Here is a 13,127-nt window from a genome sequence, read left to right as displayed (position 1 = left end):
TCAACACTGGATAAGATCGGTGTTAGTTAAAACAGCTTTATAAGAACACTATCAAGTAACAAGAAGGTGCTGGAAACAGATGTATTGATTATCACAAGATAATCTGATCTGCTTTGAGTTTTCTTTTACTTCATCCACAGGATCATAATATAAAACTCATCTGTTGGCAGTGACCCAGTTTGTTATTCTTGTGTTTTTCATCAGTAGATATAAATAGAAACTTGGGACAAAACAACATTTGTTTGGAAGTGCTGTCTGCTTCCTACAGTAGGATAATGTGAAAATGTTATTTTCTCTTTTCATAAAATGTCTTCAAGTTTGAAAACACTTGATTAGTTTCAAGTGCTCTGTATGCATACAGCCAAGTGGTTAGTCTGAAGTGATCTATGCATACAGCCAAGCATTAATAATCCTGCTGTAAAATTTCTGAAACTGATTTCATGTGTTCAGTTGGCATGCTGCCACATGTTCATATACCGACTTTGCTCACTATAGAAGGATCCATATATTTTGTATTTTGTATGTCTTCCACTTACCTTGGAATACTGGACCAAAATTGTCCGCACTGTGTCTGTGATATCCAGTGTGAGTGTGGAAATTAGGCTCACCGAATTAACTCCGAGCACCGTTCACACAAGTCCTGTTTTACAAGCAACTGTCTGTATATTTTTTTGTATTTTTTATTTCTCCATAACGTGTCACCTGATAGCACAATAACAAATGTGTTTCATGCTGACTGTTCCACATAACAAAAGCTGTCTCACAAGAAGCCAGAGATTTTCAATTTTCATTGGAGTGCTACTCCCTCTTGCATAAAATCCATTGATCATTGATTTTTCCGCCCAATTCTTCTGACTGCATGGGTCCACTAGTCATAGATTGTTTGAGTTCTGTATACATTTTGTACGATGTATGTGTTCCTGGCCCAGTCTTCAATCCAAGGCTTTGCGGTCTGAAGACAAAAGAAAACAAAAATACCAACCAATAATCTACAGATGAACATAGGATTTGCTTAATTAATTAGTAATCAGACCAGACTCAATATGAACTTTCACACGTATATACATGTACTTTTTTTTTCTTCAGCTTGTAAACATTTTGTTGCATTCAGCTTGCTTAATTAGAAGCAGCCAAAACACTGCTTGTTTGTTAATGCCATTTACCAAAAATAGTACAGGTATTTCCAACCATTTGCACTAAGGAATATAGAGACTCTCCACTTTGATTCTATGGTTATAACAATTGAGTTATAGCACAAGTCTGTTCCCCTGTTAGCAGAAATTAGACAGCTGTCTCATAGTTACCTTTATCTTGAGAAATTGACGGTATATATAAACATGTAGGTTATTCCACTCACACAATATATCCTTCCCCCCGCCCCGGAGTTGGTCACTGGCGAGGTCAGAGGCTAAATCCGGGGTGGGCGTGCCTGAACCCTTGTGGATATGGGCACGTAAATAGAGTTCCCTTCCCATCCCATATATCCTTAAAAAAGAATGTCTGTAATTTGTTCTTTCAAAACTTCTTTTTAAAAAAAGGTCTGTACTTTATACTTTTTAAAAATAGTTTTAAAAGTGTTCTGTACTTGTTTCCTTTTTAAACTTCCTTAATAAAAACATGAATCTTTTCAACCTTGATTGAGAAATACCTGTACTTCATCCCTTTTTATACTTATTGTAAAAAAAAGTGTACAGTATATGTTGTATCACATGACAAATATCTGTGTTAAATCCCTTTTTATATGCCCATCTATGATGGGTCGTATTATGGTATGACGTCTGTCCGTCCATCTGTTAACTCTTTTCTTGTCCGGACCATATCTTGCATACAGATGCATACAGGACCATCAAACTTCACAACTTGGAATGATGGTTTGTCGCATACTATTACTAGGTCACTGTGACCTATTTTTCACGGTCTACTGCACATAACAGTAAATCCTTGTCCGGACAATATCTTGCATACAGATGCATACAGGACCATCAAACTTCACATGTATGAACAACTTGGGATGGCAGTTTGTTCATACTATTACTAGGTCACTATGACCTACTTTTCACAGTCTACTGCACATAACAGTAAATCCTTGTCCAGACCATATCTTGCATACAGGACCATCAGACCTCACATGTACGAACAACTTGGGATGGTGGTTTGTCACGTACTATTACTAGGTCACTGTGACCTATTTTTCACGGTCTACTGCACATGACAGTAAATCCTTGTTCAGATCATATCTTGCATACAGATGCATACAGGACCATCAACCCACATGTAGGAACAACTTGGGATGGTGGTTGGTCCAAAACAAACTCTTCATCCATCCCATTGCAAAAATTTCACACCCATCCCATTGCAAAAAATTTACATAATATGACTTGAATTATACCTGTAACATACTCATTAATTAATATAGGTATTGTTTTCATCAAACTCATGATGGGCATATCATGTACCTCACTAGTCCTCTTGTTTATACTTGTTGTATAAAAAAGTGTTCAGTATATTTTATATCACATTATAAGACAAATATCTGTGCTTAATACCTTTTAAAACTTGCTATAAAAAAGTGTGAAATATATTTTGCATCACATATATAACAAATATCTGTACTTAATCCCTTTTCAATCTTGTTATAGAAAAGTGTACAATATATGTTTTATCACATATATGACAAATATCTGTACTTAATCTCTTTCCAAAGTGTTCAGTATACATGTACGTTGCATCACATATGACATGTAGCATAAATGTTAGCATCTTATTTCTTGTGTTTTGCGTATTCATGCAGTATACAGCATCAGGGAATTTATGATGCACTTAGAAATGTAACGGTGCACAGACCAGTATCCACTACATACATAATGTAGTACATATAACTTACTTTAATTAATTCTTCCACTCCTATTCATATTATCTTGCTGTTTATAATTGAATAACAGACTGGAACAGGAGTATTTTTATTGATTGGTAATGTAATAAACATTTTCATTCTGTTTTTACAAGGGTGATGTGAAGATGTTCTGCTGGGTGTTTTAATTTGCAAGCTTCTGTGTGTGTATTGATCTTACCCATGGCTTAATTAATCTCAAAGATAGAGGTGGGATGTAGCCCAGTGGTAAAGCACTCGCTTGATATATATGGTCGGTCTATAGGATCGACCCCCCCCCCCCCCCCTTGGTGGGCCCATTTGCCTATTTCTTGTTCCAGCCACAACTGGTATATCAAAGGCCATGGTTTGTACTATCCTGTTTGTGGGATGGTACATATAAAAGATCCCTTGCTACTAATGTGAAAATGTAGCAGGTTTTTTGTATCTAAGACTATCAGAATTACCAATGTATGACATCCAATAGCCGATGATTGTTAAATCAATGTGCTCAAGTGGTGTGATTAAACAAAACAAACTTCAATTTTTACCACATTTATGTTTTGTAGTTTTTGTAGAAAAATAATACGTTACTTGAAGGACATTTAATACTTTCTTCCAATATCCAATTGTTTTTAAAGATAATTTTTTTACCAGACTTTAATTATTTGTAATTAAATCTAATATTGCATAACCTTTTTTTTCACACACATTAAATTAAGAATGTAATTTATATTTGCACATAAATTATGCAAAAAGGAAATTGGTTTCCTGAATTTATTTTTGTGTAATGGATAAATGAGTTATATGCACGTTCAATTTTCTAAGGCCTGTTATCAAGAACACTAAAGAATAAACTACATGTATTAATAAAATTTCTTTGAGGACTTCTAGATTATGGTAGCCCCAGTCTCATGGCTAGTGATATTCAATGTCTGGCTAGTAAATAACTACTGTAACGGTTAGTAAATAACTACTATGCCTGACGGATAGAGAACAAAATTTGTCAAATGCTGCATATAAGCCTGTTTTATAAATATGAATATCCTGGCCTAAGTCTATTTTATAAATATAAATTTCCTGGCCACCCCACAACTACATGTAAGTGTTTAAAGCTCTATTTCCCACTTTAGGTTCTGCCCCCCTCCCCCCAACATCTACAGGTTATGAAACTCTCTCCCTCTTTAAAAGCATATTGTCACAGACCACTGACCTATTTAATGGTGTAACAAAGTATTACCTGAGCAAAAAATATTTGATTTGTCCCTAAATGTACTTTATTCAACCATCTTCATAACCACCATACTCCATTTATTAATGATATTTTGTAAAAATAACTGAATTATGGCAATGGTTCATAATTCAAAAGCTGAAATTGCTGAGAGGGTAGACATGGATTTCACTCCATCATGGTTTAGTTAAGGTGATGCGATAGCTAGATATGGTTTCCAACAATTAATGCAATTTTTATTTATTATCTATTTTGAGAGAAATAAGGTCCTTAAATCTGTGACAGTATGCCTTTGAGGTGACATATCATATTATTCTTATTAATAAAATTATATTACTTAAAGTTGGGTTAGTAAAAAAAATTAAGCACTGATCCCATGGCTAGTGGATTTTTATAAAAATTCTAGAAGCCCTGTCTTTACAATGTTATTTCATTTATAAAAATACCAAACCTTTGAATCAGATACATATTTGTTGTATCAGTTCATTCAGTTTTCATAGGCAAATCTGTCAGCTTTCCTGCAAATGCTTGACCATTGCTAGATATTGGGGTTGGGGATGGCATGGATTAGGAGATGACATTTTCCCCTCATGTTGTTGATAATGTGGATGAGATGCACCTGCTGGTAATGGTTTGATCCACATAGGATAATGGTTCGTGTTTAAATGGAGACGGATACCATTTATTGACAAGTGGCAATTAGAGGTAATTTAACAAAAGCCAGTATTTACTAGATGCATTCTTTTGATTATATGAAGCCATATCTGACAAGATTGTATCCAATATGTTGCTGTTACACATTAATAAATTCACACAAAATGAAAAACTATTATTATTAAGATCTAGCGTTAAGGCTAATTATAGAACATAAGATAAGATAAGATGAAATATTTATTCTGTACTTCAGGTGACCATTGACCATTCAGGGTTTCTGCCAAAGGGTAAAATGGGTATGGTGCCATATCCAAAATGTTTGCAGATTTTATCTTTTAAGTTAATTTTTTTATAAAATTAATTACTCTTATCATTACCGTATGATTTTCTTTACTCTAATCCTAAACTTAACCCATTTTCTTTCTGGAGGAGGCCCCACATACCCCTTGTTGTCTGGTTGCATTCAGTTCCACAGTGGCATACCTAAAATTTTCTTTGTGGTAGAAACACTACCATTGTGCTTTTAGGAGATCACCTGTTTCCATTTTTTCTTCTCATGGTGATATCGTCTAATTGACGGTGGATTGACAGATGACCACCAAGCTGCATAGCGGCGAGGTGGTCATCCACCTATCCACCGTCAATTTAGACGATATCACTTTGAGAAGAAAAGAATGGAAACTGGTGATCTCCATTGTAAAATACCTTTTACCTTCTTTTATTTTATTTTCTGTAAATTATATATGTTTTATTTTTAATGTAATATAAATAGCGAACTATTTTCATTCACGAAATTACTCTTTCACATTTTCTCAAACGTGTCTGTAACTGAATGACGTCAATCGATAGGAAGAGTCCATCATGGGGTAACGAAATTGGAAGTAATTTTTCAAAACTACATGTAGTTATATAAAAAATACTATTGTGTATTTGAACCAATTTTTATTTATATAGACACAAAAACAATAACAACAACATAATGCTTTGAACTGAAAGCAATACCAATAAACCACTTTTAAGATGGAAGAACACAACAAAATTTCAAATACCCTGCAATATGGAATGGTCTGAAATGTAAACTTGTAAAAGTGTTTTTCGATCAGATTTGAATTTATTTGTTTTTATTTATTGTGCTACGTTGCTAATTCATATTTGTTGTGTGATAATGGTTGTGAATTTCAACTCTACAGCCTGTCATGTTAAAGGTAGGCGTCATTTGAGAAATTTTGTTGATGTTGGGAGCTGTGTTTGTTGTAATTCGTGTTTTGCGAGTTTGTTTGAAAACTTTGAGAGGACATGATCAGGTAAACTGGGTCACTTGTTGTGTTTTTAATTTAGGGTTTACACGATGATTTTTCACTGCTAGGTGCACTTAAGGGATCAGTATTTTCATCAGTTTGTTGTAGAATTTTTGAATATTTGCGTTTTTGTTGGAAAGTGTGAGTTATCAGTGTTGTCTGCTGTCAGTGACTGTACATTCTCAATTTGCTGATTTCGCTCAACAGGAAGATTGTTAATTGAAATTCTGCTTGAAGCGGCCGATGCAGCAAGCATTGCTATATCATCTGGAGAGTATTCTTCAGGGTCATTTTCTAGTCCGAATATTTCTTCCACTTCACCCAAATTAAACGACTCGGCGCCTTCTATGTGTACGTCATCCATATTTACAAACAGTGACACTTAACCGCGTATGAATACACGTAAACAACGTTACAGTAGGTACATTGACTTTCGGAGGTGGTATATCGTAGAATGAACCACTTGTATTTTACAATTTACAATATATGTTTGTATCAGAATTGTTTTTGGTTTTTTTAACTTATTTTTTTCCAGATACCAACATTGTCTCAGTTTGCAATAGTGTATGTACCTGATGACAATGATTAGATTTTTCCAGAATTCCATATTTATAGCTCCACTTGAAAACTGTTCTTTGATGAATTCCTTAAAATAACCCCTAATTTTCATCATATATCGTACCGTCATACAATATCGATCGACATATGTTTTCGATACTTTGTTTGTAACTGCATGTATCGCGAGATTATGCGAGATATTATGTCACTATCAGCCTAAACATAAACAACGAAGTGTCTTTTACCTCACAATATTAAAAATGCTTCAAGTCAAGCTGCCAACTTTATGTTTTAATTATAATACCATAAATAGTGTGCATGTTATCAGTTTTTCGTAATGCAATATTTTGGTACTAATGAAATGCCTCACATAGCGAAATCCAGGTATCACAAATCTCTGCAAAATTATCATCTGCAACACTGACATCTGACCTGCCAAAGTTCGATGATATACCACGTGATCATTACACTGAACAATAAAATTTATGGAAGGCTCGTTGGGTTACCTCTTATGTCATTCACAGCAAAGATCTTTTCGGTAATTTCTGGTGGGGGCATGTTTACATGTGCATTTACATTTACTACAAATAAAGGTGGTTTGGTGGAATTAGATTTTTTGAAAATATATACATGTAGTTCTGTATCTCTGTCAAAGTACTTAAGGTGACAGTCTGAATTTAGGTGCCGTTAATACGTATAACAAGAGGATTAGACATTAGCCTATGACGAAAACATAATGTAAATATGTTTTAAGTGAACACTGTCTATTGGTCTGAAGATTATTCAATATTTTTTACAAGTTACAAACATATGATTTTATTTTCAAAAGAAGATTTTGATGTAAATTATTGCACGTAGTATAGACCCTTCACTGCCATAAAAAAGGACAAAAATAGACAGCCAATGAAACTATCGAAAACATATGACGTTTGTGAAAATATAGTGGAAACACCTGTATGACTTAGCAGTTTTTTGGAGGAAAATTTTGTGTTCTTGGGAAATTATCACTGTTTTTCACAATAAACTAATGTGACTTGAGAAAGGTAAAGTAGTACGTACTGTATGTACGAAGTATTGTTTTTATTATATTTTAATTTTTTGCTGATCGTATTGAAAACATATGACGCCAGGATACATATAAAAATAGAGAATACTACACGAGTGGCAGTTAGATACCATTTATCTATGAGTTGATTCGAAATTGTATCTCACTTAAATCTGTTCAAAGGTGGATGTTAGTGTAGGCAAACTGGGGTCAGTTTCAGCATCTACAACAGTCTGACATTACTAATGCTGATGATCCCATGTTTTTGTTTACTTCCATTTTGAAGGTCATTGCAGATGAAACTATTCCTGAGACTTTGGCAGTATACCAAAGCATTTTAATAAACCATGGCTTAAAGTGAGGGTAAACTCAAATAAGAGCCTTATGTGTTGGAAAGACGCATATCCAGACCACCAACACATACTGACACTTTAACAAATGAAAAACATGTAATTTTAGAGTTATTAAAAAACCATGATTATTCCTTCTAACTGGGGGCAGCCATTTTGGTTCGTTTTTGTGATGTCCGGTGGTATAGCTTGGGGCGAAGTGACGTCAGCTCCGTCCAACTCCTCTTAAGCACAGTGTAAACAAACGCTCTTAATTTACAAGGCGCTTAGCTTTCATCAACCTGACTTGTAAAACAACATAAATGACTTGATAGTATAATAAACTATTTAACTAAATATATTTCAATTTGCATCAATAGAACGAAATGGAGTTATAGTATTTTTCTCTTTAAAAAAATCCAAAGAAAAAATGCTTATTATTAGGCCTATTGGTAGGGTACTATCGAGCAAAAACAACTACTCATGATACCCAGGTGATAATTTTCTTTTCTTTGGGACTATGTAATTGGTCAGTTTTGTGATTTTAGATAGGGAAAGTCTACTTAATCAAGGGTTTTACAGAATTACTTACAGTAATAAAGCAGGATGGCTGATAATGTCCATTACGATTTGAGGGGTGTCCACGCGATTATCACACAATACCCTGTGATCTTCATAAGGCCACAGAAAGAAAAGACCAATTAACCAAGAAAACACTCTGATTATTATTTCACTACGTTGGTTAATTTATGTACAAAACATAAGACAGTTATTTCAACACTTTGACAATGGTGGTTTATTTTGTATTGAAATATAATATATACTTGGTGCTGGCTTCCTTGGATGGATATTATTACAGAACATTGCGATGCATCCGCAAAAATCAGGTATGTTTGTTTTTTTCAGTTCGAAGACTAATTCCTGACGTGACATGTTAGGTATTACGTAACCACCACCTCGCCAGAGGGCGTATTCACTGGGATGGTACAAAATGGCTGTGTCCGTTATATATAATAGCCGTCACATTTAAGCGTTTTATTAATTAACTATACGATTATACTTTTTGATATTAAGCAATAATGTGCATTATATGTCGTTGACAAATGCCTTAATTGTCCCCTCCTTTAATGATACATGCAAAGGTGCAATCAGAGAGTGAAACAGGATCCTTGAGAGATTCAAACATTAACCTACTGGGGATAACCTGAATGCATATCGCATTGCTAGGTCTAAGGCTTGTAGAGAGATCAGACCGTTAAAAATCATCTTGGAGAAACTATCTTCAAGTTGAATTCTCAAACATCTGTAAGATCAAAGGAAAGGAATCCAGTAATATAGTTCATCATTTGTATGTCAATGATACTGATGTCACATCTCATAGGACATTGCTAATGGCTGGGGAGACAATTTTTTATCATCATTCATATTCTGCTTTCATTACAGATGCTTTTGTGTCTGTCAGAAATAAAACTGAAAAGAGCCTATTAATTTTTCATCTGAAAATGCTGAAGTGTACAACAGGCCCATCACTATATGAAGGAATTGCAGGATGCTCTTTGTAGAGTCCATAATACTTCAGTAGGACCTGGCCTGGTGCTTATAAAAGTTTTAGTCTAGACTCGAGACTCTAATAGAGTCTGAGACACAATGCCATACAAATTGTATGCATGTGATGTCATTAGAGACTGAGTCTGGACTCCAAAAGTTTTATAAGCACGGGCCCAGATGAAATTCATAATGAATTATTAAAACATTTATCTGAATCATCTTTGATGGTTATTTTGAATATTTTAAATAAAATCTGGATTACTGGAGACTTTCCTTTTGATTGGAGAAAAGAAATCATAATTCCTATTCCCCAAGCAAAGTAAGAAAAACAAGTTGCAATTGTAAAACCATAGAATGAATGATCAGTCATAAACTTGTTTGGTATTTTTGGTCTCACAAATTGCTTACTAACATGCATTATATAGATTCAGATCCAGACGTAGCACAACTGATAATCTTGTTAGATTCGAAATGTTTTACAATGAATCCATAATCAACACTTACTGTCAGTTTTTTTATACGCCCATCTATGGGTCGTATTATGGTATGACGTTGTCCGTCCATCCGTCTGTCCGAACATCCATCTGTTAACTTTTTCTTGTCTGGACCATATCTTGCTTACACATGCATACAGGGCCATCAAACCTCACATGTAGAAACAACTTGGGATGGCGGTATGTCACATACTATTACATGTTCACTTTGAGCTAGTTTTCACGGTCTACTGCACATAACAGTAAATCCTTGTTTGGCTAATTTGTTAGTGGTTCTATATTGTTAACATTACATACATAAACTGTTTCTCTGCCAATATAAATGTGTCACCAGAGTACCCATGCTAAAAAAAAATGTATCTTTCTAATAAGAAACAATAACTTTATTAATCAGACAGCATCTTCTCCAATGAATACAGTATCATCAGTAGTTGGTCCAAAACAAACTGTTCATCCATCCCATGGCAAAAATTTCACTTAATCATACCCGTAACTTATTCATTAATATCTATGGTTTTCCATCAAACTACTGACGGGCGTATCATGTACCTCACTGGTATTCTTGTTAACATGAATATAAACAGAATACTAAATGAGTGGCTTTTAGATACCATTTATCTTACGAATTGATTAAAAATGTATTCATCAAACAAAAGCGAGTTGGTTAGATTTTAAACTAGCTGTCAAATATAATGTAAATGGTATTAACAGACACAGACATAGTATTCTATTTCTTACATATCCTCAAAAACCAAATTTAAAATAAATTTAAATGTATTTTCCAACTAAAACTTATTTGAACACTTGCATTTAATTTATGCATCACAGTGCTCAATCAATTTTAGGTTAACTTATACTTCACAAAACAATACATTTCAATTGTGCTTATTTCACTGGATGGTACATGTATGTTTGTGGCAATCAGGTCATTACCTCACACAAAATTGCTCAGGAAAATGTTTTGTTCTAAGATTACTCACATATCTAGCTTTGTTTCTACAAAATAGTGAATTAAAAAACATAAGTAAGACAGGCTATGTTATTTTTAGGCCTGTTGTATACGAAGTGATCTCTGAAACTTGTGTAGCGAACCACGATACCATATTGAACAAAATATTCCCTAATATTTGACTCGGTTTCAGATATCAAACTTGTTCCCTCATTTTTATAAAAATCGAATGACAGGTAAGCTTGTTTATTATTCTTTATATATGATTATTGTCTTACTTCTTGAGTGATTTTTGTTTTCAGGAGGAGTGCTGCGAGAAATGGCCACAAGGGAGATAATCTCAGCTGATGTTGGTTACAGAGGGACACAGCTGAAGCTTCTGTTAGTACTGAAAGGTGGCCAGAAGGTTGCATTTAAACCTATGTGGTATGTACATGTGTTACCTGTGTTTACATGCACAACATACACTGCAAATACATGTATTTGAATATTTTTAAACACCTTTACAGATCTAAACATCTTTCCAGATCTAGACCAATCTAGATTGTAAAACTTTAGAAAGTTATTTCCACTGAAACCTCCTTAAAATTGAATGTTCATAAAAATGTAAAACATATACATGTATTACATTTCATCATAGGAAAACCAATATCAGCAGAATAATGAATATTATCTTAATATTTTAATGCATTATTAATAATTGGTTGTAAAGTGTTATCCATATTTGTACTGGGGTGTTGTTAAATAAACATTCTGTTACGTTATGCGTTATAGTCATTATAAGACAAACAAGCAAGAAACAAGTTAGTCACTAACATGTGGTTTATTCTTCATCCAACTCATGGCGACAACGAGATCTCACGAGAGTTAATCTCGCAAACACTAACATCTCTTTATCGAGACTCAACATGTAACATGTAACTTTATATATCGAGACATCTCCCCCTTTTTGTTTTCAAACTAAAGTTTCTAGTCTTCTTCTGTTTAACAGTTCTTTTTATTGAATAGTTCTTTAGCCAATCTCCCTTTACAATCAATTTAGAGTTTCTGTAAATAAAACAATTTCAACTTTGCATTAGTGTTCTATTCTGTTTTCTTAACTATTCAAATGAACTATAACAATTAACTACCGAAAATAAACACAATAAAGGACGAGGGTAGACTGCCCTGCCTTTATACATAAAAACCAGGTATTATTCTGACCTGTGTGGTTTTTATGCATGTCCTTGCACATCCATAATGAAAAATTATATTCCAAGAATGCACATCCATAACGAATTGTTCTCTTCATTCTTGTACTTAAACTAACTTAATTATTTAAACTTTAGGTTTGGTTTTGACACTCTTCCGCTTCTTGTAACAATAAGTTTTTCACCAAATGCGCGTTTCAGCTTCTCGGGTGATTTTCGCACCGTCTTAGTCTGAACTGGTATCTCTGACATTGACTGATGTATTGTAGTACTCTGTGCTTCTTTGTTTTCACATCTCTCCTGGGTAGGTTGGATAGGTTGAATGTTTACAGGAAGAATACATGGTTCTGGTACGTATGGTTCTGGTGCATACTCTTCTCCCGTTTTTCTTAGATGTTTTCTGTTCCTTCTGTAGGTTCTACCATTTTCTGTTCGCACTTGGTATGACCTCACATCCACTTGACCTTCAACTTTAGCCAAAACCCATTTCCCTTTTTCTACTGGTTGTATCCTCACAATATCACCAGGTTTTAAACTTTCAAGCTCTTTTGTACTTCTGTTGTAGTACTTGACCTGCTTTTCTTTCCGATAATACAGTTTTTCTTTGACATCTTTTACTACTTCTGGTGTGAGCAGACGTCGAGCAGTAGGCAACAATGTTCTAGTTCTGCGAGAAAACATCCGTTGTGCTGGCGATGTGGTTACCAACTCTGTCGGAGTGTTGTAGTAGTCGAGTAGGCCAATGTATGGGTCGGTGTTAGCTCTGTGAGCTTTCTTGATGATAGACTGAGCTATTTTGACAGCACACTCTGCCTTTCCATTTGATTGTGGATATCTTGGTGAACTTGTAACATGCATACATCCATACTCCTTTGCGAACTCACTGAATTCTTTTGAGTTGAACGGAGGTCCATTGTCTGTGAACATTTCTTCGGGAATACCATGCCTTGCAAACTGAGCCT

General features: G+C 34.5%; 1 protein-coding gene across 1 annotated transcript in view; it reads left to right on the top strand.

The window, feature by feature from the left end:
* The window catches only part of LOC121383079 (glycosaminoglycan xylosylkinase-like), a 58,748-nt gene that overhangs the window by 25,242 nt on the left and 20,379 nt on the right, over nucleotides 1–13,127 (top strand). The window contains exon 3 of the mRNA XM_041512854.1: nucleotides 11,278–11,401. Within this exon, the coding sequence (XP_041368788.1) occupies nucleotides 11,278–11,401 (124 nt within the window). The remainder of the gene's footprint in view (nucleotides 1–11,277; nucleotides 11,402–13,127) is intronic.

The sequence above is a fragment of the Gigantopelta aegis genome, chromosome 10, assembly GCF_016097555.1.
Source record: "Gigantopelta aegis isolate Gae_Host chromosome 10, Gae_host_genome, whole genome shotgun sequence".
NCBI lineage: Eukaryota > Metazoa > Mollusca > Gastropoda > Neomphalida > Peltospiridae > Gigantopelta > Gigantopelta aegis.
This window is presented reverse-complemented; position numbering and strand designations above follow the sequence as displayed.